Here is a 24,006-nt window from a genome sequence, read left to right as displayed (position 1 = left end):
AAGTGGAAAACTATAGCATCGATCGCCGCCATTGGTAACGATCAAAACTAACAAAATGACTGTGAAAGCGGCCCTAAGACTCCTAGCAATTCAGCCCTAATGGCAGAGGTGAACTCCCATTAGGTTTCAGGGTAATAAGTCCCCCTTTAACCCCTCAGCAGATACTGGCAGTAATTCTGATCATGAGACTTTCGTAATCAAATTGGGCTGATGTTGCTGATGACTCTTTTATGTGCCCTGGACTGCCTGTGGTATAGACTACAGACCCACATAGAATCTGAGTCACCAAACAAGACTCTTAGGCTCTTGGGGGAATGGCTCTGAGTTCTTTAAAATTAATTACAATAAAGAGAATAGACAGAAAAATGTGAGGCAGAAACTTCAGTATAGAGGGAAAGAAAGGTAATTAATGCTGCAATGCTGGAACAAGTACTTAGTGTGATAAATATTTGAATGTGGGCATAGAATCAACTTTTATTTTAAAATTCTATCTGTCCATATCTTTTAGAACCTGACTCCCTCCAGACCAGCATTGCCAGATTATCGTATTCACCACATCGTATTTATTACTTTTAAACCTCAAACTCTCGTACCTACACAAATAACGATAGAAAATTGAAGTTAGCATTAAAACTTCTATTTATTGATGTTTGTTTGTTTGTTTTTGCTATAGTTATTGGTCAGAAACTACGAAAATGCAATGCAATGAGTACAGTAATTTAGCAACGCTGCTCCAAACACATCTTCTGAGATAATGCCTGTAATGCTCTGTGTCCCAAGCCCCAAATACAGTCTATGGCCAAGAGGTTCCCAAACCTGTGTGACAGCCGCAGCGAGGCACACTCACTTCTAGCAGCACATGACAATAATTTGTTTGTTACCGAGTTGCTTAGAATTGCTGAAATGTTATTGACTTTGAAAGAAGTACATGTACATCTATATAAGTACAGTAACACAGAACACACGAGTGAGAGAAATCAGCAGTAGTGGAAGGAAGGCAGGTCGGCACAGTGAGCTAGTGGACATAGATTCTAGGCAGCATGAAAGTAAAAATATATGATAATCACCAATACCAGATGATGCCGGTCAAGCTACAAAAGGCAGTTCCTTAAAACCATCCACAAGCTTTCAACTGAATTTGCTTTTACGTACGAACACACACACACACACACACACACACACACACACACACACACACACACACACACACGTCTGACGATTTCACCTCAACAGACACCTTGACTCTGTGCCCTTAACTTTCCATTTCCCACACCATATATTCCTCCCTCACACCCCATCACAGGCTGCCAGCAAATCCCTGTGTGGCTTACAAGGAGCTCCTGAAGGCATGAACAAAACATAGGTGTGAGAACGTAGCAACATTGTGTGCAACTATGAACACCAAGGAGCCACAGAACAAGAAGATACAAAAGAATAAAGACTCCACAACTCACACTGTTGGTCTCAGGCCTGCTCTTGTGTGGGTAAGCAGTGTTCTGAGGCTCCGTCTTGCTGCCGAACACACAGGCTAACATGGTGGCTGTCTGGACGTCGCTGAGAGCAAGGTAGTGGTTCAGTCTGGAGCGAAACAAGGAGGAAAAAATAATGGAAGGAAATACATAAAGTCAACAAAATAGGGCACCACCAGAAGAGGGAAAGTCAAGCAAAGCACATGACACGTTTTTTTTATTTTTTTATTTTTTTTTTTTTTTTACATGCTAGCCTACAGCACCGGCAGGCTTTCTTCAAGGGCCTGGTGGTTGGCCCAAGCCCATCATGGCACAGGCAAGTGTTTATAGTGGCGCCACCTATCACAGTACAGAAGAAGGGTCAAACTACCACCAGGGTCATGAAACTACCCCTGAAAATGCTTGAAACTCCTACGAGAGCCTTGTCAAATGTGTGTGTGTGGGCATGATGGCTGTCTGGACCCCACTAAGAACATGACGCTGGTTCAGTCTCGGGGAAAAAGGGAAAAATGCCGATAGGAGGGAAAAGTGGGGATATGACAACATTGAAGTGAAAGAAATCAAACCAATGCACATGATATCAAGGGCCATATTCTTAAACATTCTGGCGCCCACACGCACACATCTGACAAGACTTTCATAGGAGTTTCAAGCATTTTCAGGAGTAGTTTCATGACCCTGGTGGTAGTCTGACCCTCCTTTTGTACCGTGAACCTAAAGAAACACTCGCTATAACCCGACTGATCTACTTTTTCGCCTTTGGAAATTGTTAATGTGAGAGATGAAAGGGTTTGAAAATACTGACCTATAATTCTATCAGCAAGGTGACTGCCTAGGCATCTCTAAGCTTAAGATAAAAGTTCAATCTCCGGGGAAATAATAACAGAAAAAAAATGATGAAAGGGAAATAGGGAGAATAGGACAATGCTACACTAAAGGGCAAAAATGAAAGCAATCAACCTACAAGGAGTTGATCAGCTTCTGGCCAAAGGGATGCTGGGCCCAGGGAAAGTCCATGTTGTGGGCTGGGCCGGGGCCAAGGGACGCTGTGTGGGCTGCCAGTGACCAGACCTTCCAACACACACAGAAATATATAAATGAATAGATAAAAGAAAGAAAAAATAAGAAAGAAAGAAAAGAGATGAAAAAAAAGAAAAGAAAGAAAGAGGCTCTGCCAACACACAAACAAAAATAAATAAATAGATGAAAGAAAGAAAAAGATGGAAAAAAGAAAAGAAGAAAGAAAAAGGAGAGAGAAAATATAATAAACTAGAGATAGAGAAAACTATATATATAGCATACCTTACAAAGTCACACACCATACAAGTACACACACAAAAAAAAATAATAATAAATGAACAAAATCAAGAAAAAAAAAGAAAAAGAGAAAAATATATATAGTACAACATATCAAGTCACACCACTGTAATTTTAAATGAGAGTATACAGGCTCATCTCTGCTATGAATAAATAAAAAGCTATGTCGCTCCTAAATCACAGATGAAGGTTGCAGAAAAAAATAAACTTGAAATTCAATAAACACATTTGTCCCATTCATTGAAAACCCTTAACCAGGTAGCAGCGAAGGGCCAAATTTGTAGCTTCACCGTGTAGCAGCGAAGGGTCAAATTTGTGGCTTCACCGTGTAGCAGCGACGGGCCAAATTTGTGGCTTCATCGTGTAGCAGCGACGGGCCAAATTTGTGGCTTCACCGTGTAGCAGCGACGGGCCAAATTTGTGGCTTCACCGTGTAGCAGCGACGGGCCAAATTTGTGGCTTCACCGTGTAGCAGCGACAGGCCAAATTTGTGCCATGATATTTACCCCAAAAAATAGATGATGCATAATCTGATCACAAATGCTTTGATATATATTATGAAATGGTTTGTGTGAGGGGTGATTTTTTCTCATTTTTCTCGCTTGGAGGGACCATTAAGAAACATGATCCCCGCTGCTACCAGGTTAAGAATCCGTCAACTTGAATATCAACACGTTTGTCCCACCTGCACCAGATCCTTGCGTCCCACCGCTGCCGCCGCGTCCCTGTTGTGCGTGCAGGTGCTGACCACATTACCCTCGTCCAGTCTGGAACATAGCAACATATCTTAGCAACATGCTGTCCTTATCCCTACACTACACTGCAGACAGACAGAACATAGCAACATTTCTTAGCTACATGCTGTCACTCTTTCCTCTGCTACATTATCACCATAGACATCTCGGGACATAACAACATATAGTATACTCTTTTCACATTCTTGTACAGTTAGCAAACCAACACGTCAGTCCATCTAACTAAAGTCTCAACTCATGACTCAAGCCACTCTCTGCGTCATGTCCTCTCTTCACCCTCAACAGTTCATTCCCCAGCCACCCTCTGCCTTCCTCATCCTCCACTCTCCAGCTATTCCCATGTGATTTGCTGCACAGAAGGGGCTTACCAGGTTACACTAGATTTAGAGTATGGTGGGTCAATATTTTGGCCCTCAAGTGTATCATCCAACGTTAAAATATGATCGGAATTATAAGACACTTTTGCTTCTCACATCAACTAATTTCTAAAGATCAAAGAGGGGATCAATTAGGTCCTAATGAGTGTTTCTTTAGGTTCATGGTACAGAAGGGTCAGACTACCACCAGGGTCATAAAATTACTTCTGGAAATGACCAAAACTCCTATGAAAGCCTTATCGAATATGTGAACTTTGGCGACGAAATGTTTAGTAATACAGCCCATAGTATGACCCAACAACCTCTTCATGCTTTTGCAAACTCTGTAGCTTCAACCTCCCTCCTTTGAAAGATCACCTTGTTTTTGTTAGCATGTTTTTTGTGCCACTGTTACATACAGAAACTTACAAATCACATGAACATCTTTTGTGTGTGTTTCCATCCACAACACTGTTCTTAAGGACTGGGAAAAGGGGCCACATTACAAGTCCAATCCGAGAAGTTTCAGGTCCCTACAGAGTTCGGGATGAATAACTTTGTAGGGACCTGAAACTTCTCGGATTCGACTTGTAATACGGCACTATGAAAGAGGGGCTCAGGTCTGCCCCGGACTCACACATAAGTAGCACCAAGATCCTTGGAGAAGGGCATCAGGGAGTTGACGTCATAGATGAGGACGTTGCCAGCCCTGAAGGAACGGCCGCTCTCGTCCTCACTCTTGCCTTGCTTGCTCTGCACCTTCTGTTGGAAGGCAAAGTGTAACAACACATGAGCCTTACCATACACACCCTACAAGTCTGTCTTCCCCTGCTCTTAATTGGCACTGCCTTATCTATTTGATTTTTATATTTTACAGAAAAGGAGGAGCCAGCTCAATGGCATACAAAAAAAAAGAGAAAACAAAAAAGCCTACAATGCCACCGTTCCTGCAAATAGCATTGAGTAGAATAGTTCAAAACAGAGAGACCAGAGTCATTTGCAGAGGTATCTTGATACAGTAGAACCTTGTTTATCCGGCACGATCAGGGGGAAACTCATGCTGGATAACCCGTTTTGCTGTTGTTTTGAGACTTTCTCCTACAGAATTGCAAAAACTATATCACACATCACTACAGCCCACTTCTCACCTTGTCTTGGTAATAGTAGTTGGAAATGGAGATGCTGTGCTCTGCGGAGGGGCTCGGGGAGATGGGAGGGTAGCTGTAATTGTACTTGGGTGAGGTGGGCACCGTGCTGGACATCTGCGGCAGGACGTTGGTGATGTAGGCAGCCAGGGCCGAGAGGGAGCGCGGCGTGGAGGACTCAGTGCGCAGCGAACCCTTCTTCAGGAATGTTGGACGAGCGAAGCACACCAGCGTGTCTGCCAACAAAACAACCACTGGTGAGTCTGAAGAATAGTACTGAGGGCTATAAACGTGTTAAGGTCTATATGGAACAGTAATAAGGTCTCAAGAACAGTATTAAGGCCTCTAAAGAACAATATTAAGATCTAAGTGTGTTAAGGTCGCTAAACAACAGCATTAAGGTCTAAAGGTCTATAAAGAACAGCATGAAGATAATGATTGCATTCGATTCCAATCCAAAGTAGTTTTAGGGAATAGCCTATGCAGCGGCCCCATGATGTAGTCCTTTTCACTTTCTTTTCCATCTTAGATTTATGTGTTTGCACTTATACTAATTTCTAGACTGTTTTTTCACATCAACTCTTGCTTTAGTTTCCTTTCTCTTGTGTTTGCGCTTACACTCATTTCTATTGCTATTTTTACGTTAATTCTTGTTTTAGTTTTCTTTCTGTTATTTTCCAGAAACTGTATAGTATAGCACAGCATTATCCCCTCTCACCCCTGATGCCTGCACTCACCAGCGCTGGAGAACCTGGCGCCGGAGGTCCTGGGGAAGGGAACGCTGTGGTCCTGGTAGCTGCCGTACACCTTGCCGTACCCTGTGCCGAGCTGGACCTCCACGGAGTTCATTCTCTCGTCATCCTGGAGGGAACAGGTGTAGTAGCCTAAGAATGAACTGCTTTTGCACACTACAAGTTGATTTTTAAATGAGCATTACTTCTCCATGGGTTAGATTTCTGCCTTAATGGATAAGTATGTGATACAGCGGATACTCCATTCAGTGTATATATTTCTTAAGCATTTCCTTAAAACACACACACAAAAAAGTAAATAAATAAATAAATAAATAAATAAACAAATAGGTAAAAAAATATATCAACTAAGTAATGAATAAATAAAAGTTCCACCAATCCCAGGCTGATAGATCCCATTGAAACAGCACCTCCATTTAGCATCTTTGGTACTTGTCTTGCATTCAACAGCGGGCCTATTGTACAAATATGCGTAAATGTGTTTTTGCATATTTTGTTGAACTACCCGGAAGAAGGTGTGAGGGAGCCCGAAGGAGCCATGTGGCCCTCACGTACCAACAGGGCCTTGAGCTGCATCACAAACACACGAATGCACGGCTCCAGGCATGGCTTGCGCTTCCGCTGGTACTGGGACGCCGTGTTCTTCAGGACCTGGGGGAGAATAGTAAAAGATTAATTTTTTTTTTTTTATTTATTTATTACAATTATTATTATTATTATTTTTTTTTTTTCCAGTTAACCCATCCACTGCAATTGGCACGGATTTGGCTTTCACCAGTCGCCTGGTAACATGTACTCCCAAGTCTTTTTCTGCCTCTGTGGTGGATAGTGGAGTGTTTCCCATATGGTACTGGTATGCTGGATATCCCCACCTTCACCAAACTTGTCAAAAATGTCCTTACTATTATTATTATTATTATTATTATTATTTACCAAGGAAAGTTGGAAAATTTCGTTTAGTCGGCGCAACATCTGTGGTCATATGCCGGAGAGAGACAGGAGGGGGAAGGAATTATAGGAGAAGGGAACAGATCCCAGGAGACGGGACACAACTCCCGATCAGGGGGGTGGACAGGGTAGTAGGGTATCGGAAAAGCCGCCCCTATTTTTCCACTCCGCCCGGGAATCGAACCCAGGCTCTCTTGGTTGTGAGCCGAGTGTGCTAAACACTGCATCACGAAGCCCCCTATTTACCAAGGAGAACATGGAGAGGAACAGCATAACAAAATGTTAAAAATAGAGGAATGACAAGGACTGGATCGCGCAAGATGGAGAAGGATCATGACAAATCCGACCCCAGGAATGGAAGAAGATGGAATATATATAAATGAAGGCGAAGAAGATTCCTATTTCATTATTATTTACCCCCTGTCAAGAATGGACGTACAAACCTTGAGCAGATCAGCTTTGCAGGCGTAGTCAATGGTGGTGCCATATGAGAACTTGAAGGCGGGCGTGTGTTGCCGAGGATACGTGACGGGGAAGCTTATGGTGAGGCTGACCGTGTGATTGCGATGCTTGGCAGTCACTTGGCACAGACGCTTCTCAATCTCTGTCTGCAAATAAGGAATCACAGGCAACACTTGAACGATCTGCTTCATGCACAGTACACGTCACATTTTCTTTTTTCACTGATGTGCAACTCTAACATTTCTTACAATAACATTAACTGTAGCAGAAAAAGAACGAGAGTGAAGGTGTTTTTCTCCCATATTATCATCGGGTGAAGGAGGAGAAGGAAGGAAGGAAGAACAGGTGTTTTGAGGTTTTGTACAACTGCTGAAAATCACAAATAACACTTCTCATATTCATGGTAACTCTACATAGAAGTTTTGATGGCTTTCAGACTGTTACCCAACGTGATTCAAAAGGTTCAAAGTCTTCTATGATACAATGAATGGATTCTGTGCTAGAGTGCACACCTGTGACCTCTAGCACATCGCACTTCATTTTGCTGAGGGCTCAGAACTCGTATTTTCTCTCCATTTCCCTTTACTTATCTGTAGTCAAAGAAAAAAGATAGTTGTCTACAAGGTTGTTATAATGAACAGGGGAATTTAGTTTTTGAAGCATTTATGGCCACAAGTTTCCTTTTCCCCTTTTCTCTTCCCTCCAGAGGCCTAGATATCTATAGCCCCAAACTTTATACATTACCCTCAGCTCTTTCATCCCTCAGCTTTTGACCTTTCTATTATTTGGGAATAGACCAAATGAATCTTATGACTTTAAATGCCTCAAACCTCCAATCTTTACCTGTCACTTAGGCTCACCCTTTCAGAAAACTTAAATCAGTGTTTATTTTCATAACATTCAGCTGTTCCCCTTTTCTACATTCAATATTTGCAGTCCCTCTTTCACTCATAATTGGAAGTTTCATATCACAACCTTTACATAATCAGCTTCCTTGAGGTAAACATTTTTCTTCCATTTCTTTCCCCCTGAAGGGAGAATACATAATGTGGGGTTTCACTCATACAGCTCTTGTACACATAGCTCGGTATTATGACATTTTCGCTTCTCACATGAAACTATTTCTAAAGGTCAATGAGGGGATCAATCAGGTTCCAATGAGTGTTTCTTTAGGTTGACAGTTCAGAAAAAGGATCAGACTACCACCAGGGTCATAAAACTACCCCTGGAAATGCCCAAAACTCCTTCGAAAGCCTTGACAAATGTGTAAACTTGGGCAACGAAATGTTAAGTAATACGGCCCTTATTCTCAATCAGATGAATTCCTCCTTTGCTTTGTGAAGTGAAAGTTTCCCCCATGATATAACTCCCCTCCTCTTACTAATTGTGTTAAACCTCTCAGATTTTACCACATCATTGCTCCTTTTGCTATTTCATGCTGTCTTCTGCATTTGCTAACTGGATGCAGCCTAAAATTTTGACTTAATGCTCATCTCTATGGTGCCCTGACTTACAAATGCAAGAGTTATGCAGTATCTTCCCTCTTTCATCCCATTCGGTAGTAAAATTCTGGAAGAGCTTTGCTTATACTACACTTCCTCCTTCCTCTGACTTACCCTTTCAAGAGGAAAGTATCAAGGCATCTGTGGAACTAAGTTGGAGAATTTACTTTTGGTATCCTCTTGCATGGCTTTGTTGGAGCAGCATGTTGAAGGCATCCTTCTGTATGAAAAACCTTCTCCATTTTCTTTACCTTTTATCTCTCCAACTATGACACTGACACCCTGTTCCTTCAGCTCTGAGCTTGGCTTTATTTCCTTTAGGTAGCATGGTAAAGCACCTGATGAGGTCCACATATTCTCTAATTAATTTGTAATTATATACCTTGTATACAACACTCTGATACCAAGCCAAGAATAAAGCACACCAGCCAGTGGCCATGTGCAGCCCAAAGGTGGCACAGCCAGCACATTGGCTGAAAATAAACAATCATGTGCTTTCAAAGTCTAGGAAGCAGACATCCAACCACTGCAAACTTCCTCCTCACCACACATTCCAAGCTTTCCTATATGGCCCTGTACCATTCAAAACTTGTAAAGAACTTACAGATCCTATTAATATTTGTTGAGTTGTTGTCTTACAGGGCTATACTTTATTAACTAGATTTTAAAATAAAAAACACAGTAAGGGTTACTTATCTTTACTGGTAAAAGAATAAAATATGACTTATTATATTACTCTGCCTATTGTCATTTCCATGGCGGGCAAGACCAAAGCTCAACAACAGTAAATCATAAATGTAACAGGTTTGAGCACGAAGAGGCCTTGCAGCATAATGACTGCATGATCATGATTATTGTGAGCAAAACTAGGGAGCATGTAACAATTAACTCTGTAGTTCCTAAAGAACAGATGGATATCACTTCAGTCAACCTTCTTTAGCTCTGTGTTTCATTATCTAAAGTAGGGAGTGGCTGTCAACACTTCATGAGAAAGCTGTACCCAGTCTTCTATACAGCATCCAGAACTTTTTTGTCTAGATACACTTATTTGCACTTCTTTAATTTGCTGCAATATTCTATCAATATGAATGCTTTGCATAATTTTGTTTTCATTAAAAAAGCAAGTCCTCAACTCCATCACACTCCTCTCGCACCTCCTCACTAAGTGGCCTCCCTTCACACATGCCCACACAGGCCTCTCTTTGGTCTTGTCAAGCCTTTCTCTGCTAACTGTACACCTTACTGTCTATCTCACCACTTCATTTCTCAAGTCTTTTCAACAGATATGACAGTGCATAACAGTGAAAAGGATGAATTTCAAACTTGTAACTTTCAATCTACAAATTTAATCTTTGCACAATTTATATATATATAGATATATATATATATATATATATATATATATATATATATATATATATATATATATATATATATATATATATATATTCAAGAATAACCTTTAACAATAATGGAGTGGCCAGAGTATGCAAATCCTCACTTATAATTATAAACTTTTAATAAAATGTTGATACTACATTATGTATGTAATACCTTTTCTTATTTAACAAGTCTTTCATACTCAAGAAAAAAACATAGGCAGCAAAGAAGAATGTCCTTGTTGATGGACATGTCCAAGGTGAGTCTTCAGGGGAAAAAAAAAACTCAGCATCAATGATCAAGACGTCTGTGGAAGCTCATTTCTGACCGGGTCTTGAAGGACATGGTACAATCTGGACACTGCAGCTTCTTGGACGCCACCATCCTACTCTTCCTAATTGGTCCCTGTTGCTTTGTCCCTCCCCGCCTCTCTGCCACCCCTTTCAGTTTTGGTGTCTCTGGCTGTCCTGATGAAGACTTCTGCTGCCCTGCCACAGCCTTGCGCTTCACACCAGGATGCCGGCCCTTTTTCTGTACAACCTGCACCTTTCCTTGGGTTTTTGAGGCACCACGTGAGGGAGACTGAAGTGCAGAAGTCTGTGAGGATGAAGGTGAGGAAGAGGAAGATGGTGGGGGTGATGATGGGGGGGTTGAGAGCTGGGATACTAATTCTGTTTCCTTTCTCTTCTTAGAATTCTTCCCTTTATTCCCCTGGATAGCAGAAGCCTCCACCTTGACCATAGGCATGCCTGAGGCACTGGGAGTGAGGGTGAGCACTTTGACATCCTCCTCTTCATCATTCACCTCTTCCTTCAGGGAGGTGACTAGGATCCCTTCATCCAGGTTTTCAGCCTCACTCTTATCCAGCTCTGTTGCCTTTTTCTTAGATGCCCCAAGCACTGGCACCTTTTCTGGGGAACTGAAGTCTTTTGACTCTTGATCCTCTTCCTCCTTCTCAGACAGCATGTGGCCAGCAGTGTGCTGTCGGTATTGTACCTTGCTGCTGCAGGACACTCCACATCTCCTGCAGCGGTACAACATCTTCTTCACGTCACCCACCGAGTCAATGCTCTCCAAGTTTATGCTCTTCTTAGCAATGGGCATACTCTCTTGACCCTCTTCAGGTGTTTGACTTCGACTTGAGGAATGCTCTTTCTTAATCTTGATAATTTCCCCTTCCATCTCTTCATCCTCATCTTCTCCTTCTGATAGTTCAAACTCTGCCTCATCAAATTCATCTTCTTCCTCTGTGTCTTCTGGCTCTGACTTAACCCTTGCTCTGCCTCTCCACCACATCCTCCTCTTCTGTGAACCTCCACTAGTCGGCGACTCACTAGGCACCAACACAGCATTCTTGGGGAGCCGCCCACGCCTCACTCCTTCCACCACCACCCGTTCCTTCACATAAGGGAGAGCAGCCTCACCACTAACCTCATGTGCATGAAGCAGGTGCTCAAACAGCAGATCAATCTCATCAAAAGTGCGTCCACACTCAGAATTAAACTTGCAATCAAAGAACAGTAATCTGCGTCTTTTAGAAGAGGAGGAAGGTGGAGTACTCGGGGGACGGTCTGGCAAGTGGTCCCATTCCTGATCTGGGTGCCAGCGGCGGTAGTGGGCAACAAGCGGCCTCTTGCAGCGGTAAGCCATGGGACAATACAGACAACGGAACTTAAACGCACTGCGCAGGCCGGGTGCAGCTTGACGGAGTTGTTGCTCCACCAGCTCTGCGCGCTTCCTCATGGCCTTCTCATTGCGGTGGGGGTCGCGGCCGCCCGTGTCCTGGTACTTGTGGTATTTGCGATTGTGATTCTTGGATTCCGTATTGGACCTGAAGAAGACATTGCAGCGGAGGCACTTGTATGCACGCTGGCCAGGGTGCGCTCGAAGCACGTGACGTGTCATGGCATTCTTAACTGGGAACTTGGCCTCGCAGTAGAAACATTTGAACTTTACTCGTTCCTTAAATGCCATGTCATTCCTTAGATCTTCAGGGAGGTAATACTCAATGGCCTCACCAACCACGCTCACTTCCACCTGTGACATGTCCACGGCACCCTTGTCCTCCGGCCCTGCTTCAGACGATGCCCGCCACGTGTCCTTCGGGGGTGGAGCCAGCTCAGGCATCTTCTCAGGGTGCTGTCGTTTCTGGTGGTAGCGCAGGCGGCCAGGGTCTCGGTAGCTGTTTGAGCAGAAGTCACAGTGGTAGGGAGAAGCATCCTCAGGGTGATACCGTGCCACATGCCGAAACACTCTATGTCGCACCTCTGTGGTGAAACCACATTGGTGGGGACACGAGTAGTTCCCTCTCACACTGCGACAGCTGTGGCTGTTCATCTTGCGGCACGTATCAAAGATACGGTCACAGTGCTGGCAGAACCACTGCGGGCTACCAGGGTGCATTTCACGTACATGACGCGCCAACAGAAAACGGAAGGTATAAGCGCTGGGACAATAGCGGCATCGAAACCGCTCAGCTGCTGCATGAACCTGCAGGTGTGTCAACATCTGAGGTCGAGTGTGGCAGGTCATGTGACACAGGCCACATTTGTGTATGTAGTCTGAAAGACGTCCTACACTCCCAGGTCCACTGGATGACCTGTCCTTTGAGTCTTGGGCATCTGGGGACTTGCTGTCAGTGTTCTGGCCATCCTCAGATTCCTCATCCTTCCCACTCTTGTGTGGCGAAGTAACAGATGGTGCAGTATTAGAGGAATCAGATGTTTCTGTTTGGTGCATCCTCTGTCTGTGTCTCTTGAGGGAAGTGTAGTCCCTGAAGCTCCGTTTGCACTCTGGGCATGAAATAGGTCGCTCTCCTGAGTGCTGACGCTGGTGACAACGCAAATTGGTCATGGACTTGAAGGAAGCATGGCAGGTCTGGCAGCAGTACGGCCGCTCATCACTGTGAGTACGTTTGTGAATCATGAGTGGAGTACTGTAATGGAAGGCACGGTCACACTCATCACATTTGTATAATTTCTCTGCATTGTGAGTCACCCGGTGGCTGTTTAGGGACGACCGAACGCTGTAGGTCTTGTCACACTTGTCACATTGGAACTGGCCAGGTGAATCACTGTTAGGCGCATTTCGCACCTGATTTTTCTCCTTAGAATGGGCTTCTGGACTGCCTCCAGAGCCACGGATTGCCTCAGAATTTTTTGTAACAAGGATAAAGTTGACACCACGCTTGTGATAGGCTTCCACTGGTTCAGCTAGAGGAGAGATGGTGATCTGTGTTTGTGCCTCCCCATCCACCTCCACAGCTTCCACCATGGTGACCAGCGACAGGACTCCCAACACCAAGTTTTCCCCATGCACGATGACGCCTCCTTCCAGCAACTGGGGAGCCAGGGTGCCCCACACCTCCTCAGGGTTCTGGTTATTGCTTGTCAGTGACTCTGGCAAATGCACCACGCTGGCTTCCACCTGCATTAAACTGGAGGCAGCACCCTTGATGACAAAGGAGCCTGATGTCACCACCTGACACACAGCCACACCATCATCCCTCTCCTTGGGCTCAATATCCAGCATCTCCGGCTCAGGATCACACTCTACATGAATCACTGCTTCCCCCCTCATAAAGTCATCCTCTTCTGGATCCAAGCTGGACATGGATGTGTCCTTATCTTGGGGACTCCTGAAGACTTTTCTCTGGGGGAAGGATAGTGTGGTGCCAGGGCTGCTGTCTGAGGCCTCCACTACAGTAATTTTCTCACCTTCCCTGTCCTCACCCACACACTGGATCTTAATGATGCAAGTGCTGTCAGGCTCGTCAAACACACTTCTGCTTGGATCCTGAACTCTAATTTCTTTATTCTCCTGCAACCCAGGGCTTGCAAGTGGTTGCATCTTTGGCATACTCCTGGGAGCTTTCCTCCCACCACCTTCATCCCCATTTCCATTACCCACAGCAGAAGCAGCAGCAACAGAACTTTTCCTCTTTACAGCTGGGGGATGCATTTGCCCTACTGAGCCATCCACAAGAGCTTTCCTCTTCTTACCACTGCAAGATCCCTCTCCAGAATCACTGGTGATCTCATTCTTCTCTTGCACTATGTCTCCATGCTGGACATGCCATTCCCCTTGTGGCACATCATCATCTTGAGAAGGCTGCCTCTCCTGTTCTGAAGTTCTATCCTCCTTAGTGTCTCTCTCCTGTTGAGCTGCTCCCTCCACACTGTCTCTCCTCTGTTTGGTCCCTCTCTCCTCTGCTATGTGTCTCCCTTGCTCAGAATCTTTCTCCCCCACTGCATCTCTCTTCTGTTCAGCCTCTTTTTCCTTCTCAGCATGTATCTTTGGCTTGGATTTTCTTTCCTCTGCAGTATCTCTCTTGTCCACGATATGTATCTCCTGTCCAGTCTCTCTTTCCTCCGCAGTGTCTCTCTCCTTCTCAGTCTCCTTTTCCTCCATTGTCTGTCTCTCCTTCTCAGAGTCCTTTTCCCCAGCAGCATGCCTCTTTGGCTCAGAATCTTCCTCATGTACATTGTCCCCATCCTCCACAATATGCATCTCTGTGTCCCCTTCCTCAACACCAGGCCTCTCTTTCTCCTGTACAGAGTCTTCTTTCACCCTGGCTTTTTCAGGTGCAGAAAGAACTTCCTTCTGCATGGTGGCTCCTTCCAAACCACTTTTCTTTTCTGCGGTAACCTTTTCCTGGGTTGTGGCTTCTTTTGCAGTTTTTCCTTCTCTGACAGTGGCTTTCTTCACAGTGCTGACTTTCTGGACAGTGTCACCCACCTGAACAATAGCACCTTTTTCCACACTGTCTCCCCCACTTGCTCCTTTCAGTTGCCTGTTTGCTTCTTTCATGGTGTCTCCCTTTGGCACTGTGATTTTTTTCTCCTGGGAGGGTGCCTGAAAAACAGTTCCCTTGTGTTTGGTGTCTTCATCAATAGTGATCACTTTTTCCCTTGAGTTGCCTTCATAAATAGTGCCAACTTTCATCACCATGGCTCCTTTTTTAGTGGCTCTGTGTGAAGTGTCTTTGGTTGGCGGCACACATTCTTTCCTTGGGGCGCCTCCTCTCTGCACAGGAACCTTCACTGTATCTCCCCCCTTTTCAGGGATTATCTTGCCAACACGAAATGCATCCTCCAAGGAGCTGACTACTACTTCCTCATCACTCAAAACTTCTTCCTTAATATTTATTTCCTCTGGGTAGATGCCGATGCCCTCCACCTCCAAAGTGATTTCTTCCTCGTCGGTGACTTCCTCCTTTATAGTGATTATCTTCTGTTGGTCCCCTACACCTGGCTGGCCCTCTCTCCCTGTGGTCTGCAACATTACAGTAGACTCTGGTTAGTCTCAACATTCACACACTACGGTGAGGGAGTCAAAAGAGGAACAGTGAACCTATTCAAGGGCCACAACAACATCTCAGAGTGAGTGCACCAACCAGAGTCTACTGTAAAGACACCAAGTGCTGCAGCACTCAACAACACTTCAATTGTCTTTGGAAGTATTTACACAGATAACATGTGCACATGTGAAACAGAGGCTGTTGACATGACTAGAAATGGGCACACAATTTTGATAAAACAATAACATGTTACACACTTCAAGAGATGGTGATGCACTCTAACACAGGTTTACAGCATGTAAGATTAACAATGAACAGAAATATCTGTGATGCTTGTAATGCAGCCCTTTCTTCACTCTTTGACTCCCACCATTCCACAGACTCCCTCAAAACCTTACCTACAACATACACCCCTACAGCAAGAGTATTCTAAAATATTATTCTGAAGCAGCTAATCAACTCCCAAGCAAAACTTTTATGGGATTTACCTCACTGCAGAAAGTTATTTATCCATATATTATATTTCAGTTTTACAGCATAATTCACAAGCAACTAATTCTTATAATTGAAATCCTTAACAAGAAAGAAAAAGTGATTGCAGAATTCATGGGATGGCATGATAATGGAACATCTTCGTTTGTTTACCTATGTTTACCATTTATTGCCTGTAAAATGTCTATTTCACTCAAAAACAATAATAATAGGATGCTGTTTTCCACCAAGGAATTGTGAAAATTACTTCTGAAGAATAAAGGAACAGGCTACTTTATATGAAGGGGTGACGGAGCCATGCACTGGTTCAAAGATTTGGTGAAGATAATTACACATGAAAAATGATTTTGAAAACAATCATTAAACCAAAAGGTTCCTAATCCAGGAGTCCCTAAACAAACAGAAAGAGGTCCACACTGGCAATGCTTCCAATATGTGGACAGATCAAAATTGAATATTCAAATATGGTTGTAGAGGTGTCTTGATATTCCATTTTAAAGGCATTCAAGTTATAGGACAGAGGAAATACAGACAAAAAAAAATCTTCTAGAGTTTACCAGTGATGGGGATAACAGAATGAAAATGGTTAAATTATGCACAAGAGATTTGGACAGCACGAGAGTGGGAGTGAGTAGAAAAGTGAGCAGTAAGGCCACAGGAGTAATGGAAAATGGTGGATTTGTGAAGGTAAATGATAAAATGAGTCAAATAGAAGAGGTGGGAGGGAGAGCTCCAGGACAATAGTCTGATAGGATTGAGGAATAGATGAAAGACCACACTCGGTATTTCGCAAAACAACCAAGCATTGGCAACAACTCAACTGCCTCACCCAATCCCCAACAAACATTCTGAGCAACTACTTACCACCACCTCCACTGAGTTGACTTGACTGCTGTCTAGTGATGTGTTGAGCAAAGAAAACTCTTGCTGAAGACTCATGGGTTGGCCAGAAGGCAAAGTGGAGGCTTGACTTGGCAATGGCTTGGCTGCAAATGTCCTCATATGTGTTAGGGATTCCCAAGCCCTAGCCACAATATAGTGCATACATCATGTTCAATAAACTCAACTGATATGGCAGCTAAATAAGTTCCTAGAATTATCAACCTTTAGTAAATTAAAGTAAAATGTTTGAAAATTCATATGAGTACTGTACATAACATTTTAGGATTTCTTCACACTCCTTTGTGCATTCACTTACCAATGGCAAGACCAGGCAAGGATGGTGTGCCAGCAACAGAACTGACAGACGACACATTTTCCCCAGCAGTTTTTTCTACTGAGGCAGGGGCGACGGTCACCTCACTCGCCTCGGTGGTAGAGCTGCTTTCCAGGGATGCCCTGTGCACTGCATTCTCTGAAGCCTCAGGGGGTTGAGCACCACCTTCTGTCGACAAAGGCAAACAGGTTGTGAGAAGTGCCGAGGATTAACGAATTGTAAGGAAGTCTTAACAAAATGTGCAGAAGGCAGTGATAGGCCATACGAAACATTAGTGACGCCAGAAAAACTAATGGAGATGAAAGACAGCAAGACACACTGTACACACTCTAATATAAGCGACCTTTTTCCCCTTGTTACGGGCTACAGTCTATCTATTCCAAGCTTGCACTAGGATCATAGGCTGCTTTCAATAGCCTGTCACTGTCACTGACTGAACAGCAACTTCTGTCAATCAGTCTCTTGCACATCCCAGAAACTAACCTCTCCCAATTACAAGTTTATCTTTATTCTCTGATATAGTCTTGGGGGTAAGCACTTATAACTTAGAACAATCATGCCTGGCCCTCCCTCCAGCCTAAGTAAATAAGCACCATATCTGGGGGAGTTGGATTCAGCATCATCTTCATTGCCTCCGGAGAGGCTGTGTGTGTCTTGCTCCTCTCTCATCAGGCCAGACTCTCTTCCAGCTTCACCCTCAACTGGAAGGACAAAGGCATTACACATCCTTGCATCAATATCTGCATCATCATCACAAGCCCAGTCTTGTTCCTATTGTTTTCTGTATTACACAACTGTTCCATATAATTTTATCTAGACTCTATCTTATAGACTCAGCAGCCATTTCTTTGAATATGAATTCATACTGCTCTCACCATTTGTTTTACTTGTACATACTACACAAGCAATTCATGTCTTTATAACAGGATGCCTCTACAACTATCTTACTTTGAAGTATTCTGTCATCTACCTTCCAAGACCAGACACCACTAAAATTATTGACCTAAACAAGGCTGCTTGTTACTACTCAATTCCACTATTTATTTGGAAACATTTTGCAATTATATTCTTATACAGCTACAAAATTTGTATAAGAGGTGGCCAAGTGAAAGTTTCCTAAAGTATTATTGTTGAAAAGTAAGAGACTGAGACAATAGATTATCAAAGAACAAGCGATATTTATTGATACCAAGATGAGAGGCAGCAATAACAGTAAGATGTGGAGTTCCTTATGCACAGTAATACTCACCAAGTGTTGCTGATTCTGAATTGAATTCACTATCAGTGCTTTCACCCAGTCCTGCCTCTTCTCCACACAGCTGTAGCAAGCACAGAACACCAAGGTTAGTCTTTGTTAACTAATTTCATGTGCAAGAAGATGGAGAATATAATGTGACAGCAATGGAGGGTAAGACCATAAGACCAACGATAATATTTCTTGAAAGCTTAATTTACTTCACTTGGTTAAGAAATATATTTATGAGGTGATAGAAATTATCAAATCACCACACTAGAACTGTTTGGTCGTCTGAAAATGGTACCCCCACTCACCCGCTGCAAGTGCTGGTCCACCCTCCAGATGCGCAGGCTGTGGTCCCTCGCCCAGGTCACCAGCTGGTGCTCCCCAGGCCCTGACGCCACTGCTCCCGCCCCGCCACTCAGCCGCCACTCAAACTCCAGCACCATGTCTGAATGGCCCACAAAAGTATGTACAGGAGCTGTGACATCCCGCACTGCCCACAGCAGCAGAGGGTTCTCTCCACGACGCAGCTGAGGCGCCACCACTGTCACCACTCCCTCACCGAAGGGCTGCACCAAGGAAAAGTTACATGGCATTATATACACACATCACAGTGAACCAATTATTCATCCATGTCTACACTGTCTTGCTTCCTCTTGAAACTTCATGCAATACTTGACCCCTAAACTTGACCTTCAACAATTGTCCAGAATAAAACAACTCTTCCACACGTATGCAAAGTGGACTTTTAAGCGTTAATGTGTAGTGCAGGTACTCACCGTGTACCTGGCCCGCCACACAGGAGACAGGGTGTTGATGAAGTTCTCAGCCTTGCGTGGGTTCAGTATGTCAAAGAACTTCACTGTGCAGTCCTGCAGGGGAAGGAGAATGATCAGTTAACAAAAAGCACTTCCATAATGCATGGGCTAATGTGGTCCACCTCCCCAATCTGTCCCCATTGGCATGGTGTGTAGAGTTCTTCATTCTTCATGCAAGGTTTACAAATAACACGAACATATCAAACAAGATCCCCTTCTTTCATGGATTAGTCTTCAACTAAAATGGTTTAGGGTGTTTGACATTTTGTATGCACTATTCCAATCCATCCTCATTACAGGGGAAAAAAATGGAAAACCTGATGTGAACACTGAATACAAATTAGCAAGCACACCCTACGAAGGACACACTGCTTTTCTTTTTTTTTTTTTTTTCAGCAGAGGAGTCAGCTCAATGGCATAAAAAAAAGGAAACGTTAAAAAAAAAGCCTGCTACTCACTGCTCCTAAAAAGAGTTAGAGGAGTGGCCGAAAGATAGGTTAATTTAGGGAGGAGAGGTGTCCTGATACCCTCTTCTTGAAAGAGTTCAAGTCGTAGGCAGGAGGAAATACAGATAAAGGAAGATTGTTCCAAAGTTTACCAGCATGTGGGATGAAAGAGTGAAGATACTGGTTAACTCTTATCTTGCGTAAGGGATTTGGACAGTAAAGGGATGAGCTTCAGTAGAAAGTCATGTGTGGCAAGGCCGCAGGAGGGGGGGAGGCATGCAGTTAGCAAGTTCAGAAGAGCAGTCAGCATGAAAATATCGATATAAGATAGAAAGAGAGGCAACATGGCAGCGAAATTTAAGAGGTAGAAGACTATCAGGGGAGCTGATGAGATGAAAAGCCTTAGACTCCACTTTGTCCAAGAGAGCTGTGTGAGTGGAGCCCCCCCATCCAAGGGATGTATACTCCATACGAGGGCAGACAAGGCCCCTGTAAATGGATAGCAACTGTGCAGGGGAGAAGAACTGGCGGAGACGGTACAGAACGTCCAGCCTTGAGGAAGCTGATTTAGTAAGAGAAGAGATATGAAGTTACAGCTCTGAGCTTGTAATATTCGTAACGATGAGCAGCGTGTGGGGCAACAGGGGACAAAATGCACTGTTTTAGCACTACGATACTGATACTCACATTGGATGAGGTTACAAGGTGGCTCTCATGGTTGGGCGACCAGTCAAGACCCTGGATCTTGGACAAGTGGGCTGAAATGAACTGCGTGGGCTGGGTTGGCTTGCGGTTGTCCCACACTCGCACATCACAGTCGTGGCCCGAGGCTAACAAATTGTGATTCAATTTGTTCCACTTGACCTGCGATGCCCCAGCTGTTGAACAGGACAGACTCAGCAAACTATTGTTGAGAGTGAGTGAGTGACAGTAGGAGTGGATGGAGGTGTTGTCTGTGCACTCCTGCAACTGCTGATTCGACAATGGCAAGCAGCAGGAGCAGGACTTTGAGAGACGTGTGTTTCGTCTGTGAAGACTTTTCAGGCGTGGATTGTATGCTGTTTGTGCCGTAAGTGGTGTCATGTGAAGTGTGCTCATCTGACAGGGGTCAAACAGGATAATATACCCAAAATAAACTGGTTGTGTTTGCCATGCTTACACAAGGCATCTTTAGCAACCAACATTATGGAAAAACTAGATGAATTTAAGCCAGAATTATCTAAAGAAATATTAGTTGTGAAAGATGAAGCTGAAACTCGGGCACTCAGTGTGAAAGAGAAGTTGGGTGAGGTGGTAGATGTGCTTTGCACTGACAAGACAGTCGGGTGGCACCGGCTGGGCTGATGTAGCAAAACGGAGGAGGAAGAAGCATCTCCTTGTTGTGAAGCCCTCTGATCAAATGAGTAAAATATGAGGAGAGATTGCATCAAACGAGCATATATCAAACAGTACAGCTCACAAGTTGCATAGCATTACATAGTGTTAATTCAAATTGTGTGAGTTCATGTAGCTATCAAATAACTGCACTATTCAGGGTCCTACCATACACTAAAGGACAAATCGGTATCAATCATTACGAACTGTGATTACATAGCATTACATAACATGAATTCAAATAGTGATAGTTCATGTATCGTTCAAATAACTACACTGCACAGTTCTACCATACACTAAAGGACAAACCAGTATCAGTCATTAAGAACTGTGGTTACAAAGTGTGAATTTGAATAGTGTGTTCTTATATCTATCAAATCATTGTACTATTCAGGGTCCTACCATACCATAAAAGACAAATATGCATCAATCATAAGAATCATGTCCCACCCACCAATGGAGGAGAGTGAGGCCACAGGCTTGCGGGGCTCCCGGGTGTCCCAGATGTGAACAAAGGTGTCTATGGAGCAGGTGGCCAGGAGGTTGGGGTCCAGGCGGTGCCAGTTGAGGTCAGTGATGGTGCGGGTGTGGGCGCGCAAGGAACTAATGCCATTCAGGGAGCCCTCATTCCACTGGCAGATTTCAGCACGCTCTCCAAACTATGAATGAAATCAGTATGAGGATGTACCGTATTTGATGACATATGAGACACAGAAGCATATAAGATGCACTTCAATTTTTACATATTTTTTGTAGGTTACCATAGGGCCAAAGCACTACTTCTAGGTATTCTTAATACTATCATCTTAATACTATGATCAGTGCTTCCTCCTAGCCCTGCATAATGCACCAACTTCCAGCAACTCACTGCCAAAACGAAGGTGTGTCCCTGGCTCTGAGTTGGGTTCCACTCCGCCGCGGTGACATCATACTTCTGCTGTGTGCGGCTGACCCTCTTGACCACTTCTGAGGGGGAGTCCAGTCGGATCAGTGCCAGGGCACGGCGTCTGTAGATAAAGCAAGCCATTGAAAAATCTAGACATATGATGGATCTCCAGGAGCATTAATGCCCTGCACCTAAAAATCATCAGAAGGAAAAATATTTGCTAACAAAACCTGGACAATTACCAATCTTACATCTTAAATATTTGAAGAATGTAATGCAATAGGTATGTTTTGACTTTATGATGCCACAACAAAGTGTCAAACATAACTGTTGGAGGCATCTAAAATAACTAGAGAGACCACAACTTCTACAACTATGTCACCTAAAGATTTACTATGTGTTACAGTAAGAGAAAATTACAAAGAGAAAATGTCTTTCCAAATATATATGTGCACTCATAAACTACAGAAAACTTAGAATGCAAGGGAAGCCATCAGCACAGTCCTGGAAACACAAAGGGACAAAGTGCTGTAGTTGAACAAATTGTAAAAAAAAATGTACACAACTATCTCATGACAACTTGATCCCCACACTCACCCGGCCAGCAGTGTGAACTCCCCCCGGCGGTCCAGGGCCATGGCATTGGCCTGCAACACGCAAAATCATACACATCATTAACTTAAGATGAGGTTTATCTCAAGCAACAGCTGCAAAAGTCAAAGAAATGTGGTGCTAACACTTGAAACGAGTACATTAGGAATAAACTTGCACTTTATACTCTACGTAAAACTAGATAAGAGGACCAAATCCATCTTCTATTCCCTCCCCCCCCCCCTCCCCCAGTGGAGATGCTTCTTTTCTTGAGGAAATTTAATTTTAGCAGGGAATTAACAATTACCAAATAATACTTCCTAATTAACCAACCCTGACTGCCCAATGATCCCTAAGGGAAGTAACCTAGCCAAACCAATTTGGTGAATTATTACAGAAATGCACCCATTTCACTCACTCCAGTAACCTTTTCTACTGATAAGAGATTTAAGTGCTATGTGCTCAATATTCTTGCCTATCTGGATGGCAATTGATGACTCCAACTATCACTAAAGGTAAACTTCAGAGATATTCCATCATTCATTCCTGAAACTCAACAAATTTGTAAAAATGTGTAGAATTTCCATAGAATACATCATTCTCATCTTTCGTTCGTTTAAGCATTTTCGTTATGAGTTAAGACGTTTGGTGACCATCCTAACACTGTCTCCATCAAGTGCTTCACGCCCAGAGCGGCTAGGTCTTCCTCCACACACTCCCTCCTGGTCTACTTTAGTCTGCCTGGAGGTCTACAACGTATTACAACCTATTAGCCGAGCTGCTCAGGAAAACCTACACGACAATGGCCATATTTTCACCAGCCGTAGAATGAAGTCATGAATTTGGAACTGTTGAAAAGGATGAATTAATGAACTAGGAAGAATCACGTGAAACTCTTACTAATACAAGAACAACCCCACGAAATCAAAGGAAAAGGAGAACACGGCTAAGGAGACGAGAACAGCGGCACACTAATACAAGGCAGCAATAAAAAAGAGAAGAGGAAGAGTCCGAGGCACCGTTGGAAAGGAGACACTTGGACCTAACAAATGGAGTATCCTTTACCCTAACCCTACTGTCAGCCCTTTCCGCCCTGGCAGCACCCCTCCCGCCCCTTGCCGCCGCCCCCTGCACGCCGCCCCTGCCTGCCAGTACCTGTAATTCCCTGTGTTCCGCCACCACACTCTCGCTACTCCACCGAGCCGCCATGGCGCTGCTGAAAGTATAGATGACAGGGCGGCGGGCGGCGGCGTTCCTTGGACAGGGTTCGATTCCTGGCAAGCATCAAGTCAGACAAGTGAGCATCGGCAAATGGCTGGCGCGGAGGATTCTGGCCCGCACGCCTGGGACGGTTAGGGTGTTTGATGACGTCTCTGTGTCAACGCTTCTTCATGGCGCCGCTGTTTACTCGGTCTCTCACGGGATTTCAAATAAGGGGGACTCAAGCACTTATGACTGGACTACTATAATGCTGGGGAGATTTTATTACATGGTTTTTACTTGCTTTCCTACTGTCCTACTTGATCTCTCACGGGATTTGAAATAAGGGGGACTCAAA

General features: G+C 44.0%; 1 protein-coding gene across 5 annotated transcripts in view; it reads right to left on the bottom strand.

The window, feature by feature from the left end:
* The window catches only part of LOC126981405 (GATOR complex protein WDR59-like), a 29,115-nt gene extending 5,406 nt beyond the window's left edge, over positions 1 to 23,709 (bottom strand). For 2 of the 5 annotated variants that reach the window (XM_050832441.1, XM_050832451.1), the window contains exons 1-19: positions 23,604 to 23,709; positions 22,455 to 22,504; positions 21,840 to 21,978; positions 21,426 to 21,630; positions 20,285 to 20,475; positions 19,113 to 19,205; positions 18,645 to 18,902; positions 18,343 to 18,412; positions 17,687 to 17,794; positions 17,076 to 17,261; positions 16,742 to 16,863; positions 7,186 to 7,350; positions 6,350 to 6,445; positions 5,780 to 5,903; positions 5,046 to 5,278; positions 4,535 to 4,659; positions 3,472 to 3,553; positions 2,434 to 2,540; positions 1,455 to 1,578 (exon numbers count right to left, since the gene is read on the bottom strand). In XM_050832441.1, the coding sequence (XP_050688398.1) occupies positions 1,455 to 1,578; positions 2,434 to 2,540; positions 3,472 to 3,553; positions 4,535 to 4,659; positions 5,046 to 5,278; positions 5,780 to 5,903; positions 6,350 to 6,445; positions 7,186 to 7,350; positions 16,742 to 16,863; positions 17,076 to 17,261; positions 17,687 to 17,794; positions 18,343 to 18,412; positions 18,645 to 18,902; positions 19,113 to 19,205; positions 20,285 to 20,475; positions 21,426 to 21,630; positions 21,840 to 21,978; positions 22,455 to 22,504; positions 23,604 to 23,657 (2,532 nt within the window). In that variant the 5' untranslated portion in view covers positions 23,658 to 23,709. Of the gene's footprint in view, positions 1 to 1,454; positions 1,579 to 2,433; positions 2,541 to 3,471; positions 3,554 to 4,534; positions 4,660 to 5,045; positions 5,279 to 5,779; positions 5,904 to 6,349; positions 6,446 to 7,185; positions 7,351 to 10,156; positions 15,361 to 16,741; positions 16,864 to 17,075; positions 17,262 to 17,686; positions 17,795 to 18,342; positions 18,413 to 18,644; positions 18,903 to 19,112; positions 19,206 to 20,284; positions 20,476 to 21,425; positions 21,631 to 21,839; positions 21,979 to 22,454; positions 22,505 to 23,513; positions 23,567 to 23,603 lie in introns of those variants that run through there. The other 3 variants (XM_050832424.1, XM_050832428.1, XM_050832431.1) reach the window with 3 other exon arrangements.
* Positions 23,710 to 24,006: the final 297 nt, after the last annotated feature.

The sequence above is a fragment of the Eriocheir sinensis genome, chromosome 4 (assembly GCF_024679095.1).
Source record: "Eriocheir sinensis breed Jianghai 21 chromosome 4, ASM2467909v1, whole genome shotgun sequence".
Classification (NCBI taxonomy): Eukaryota; Metazoa; Arthropoda; class Malacostraca; order Decapoda; family Varunidae; genus Eriocheir; species Eriocheir sinensis.
The sequence above is the reverse complement of the archived record's forward strand: the minus strand, read 5'-3'. Positions and strand labels throughout refer to the sequence as shown.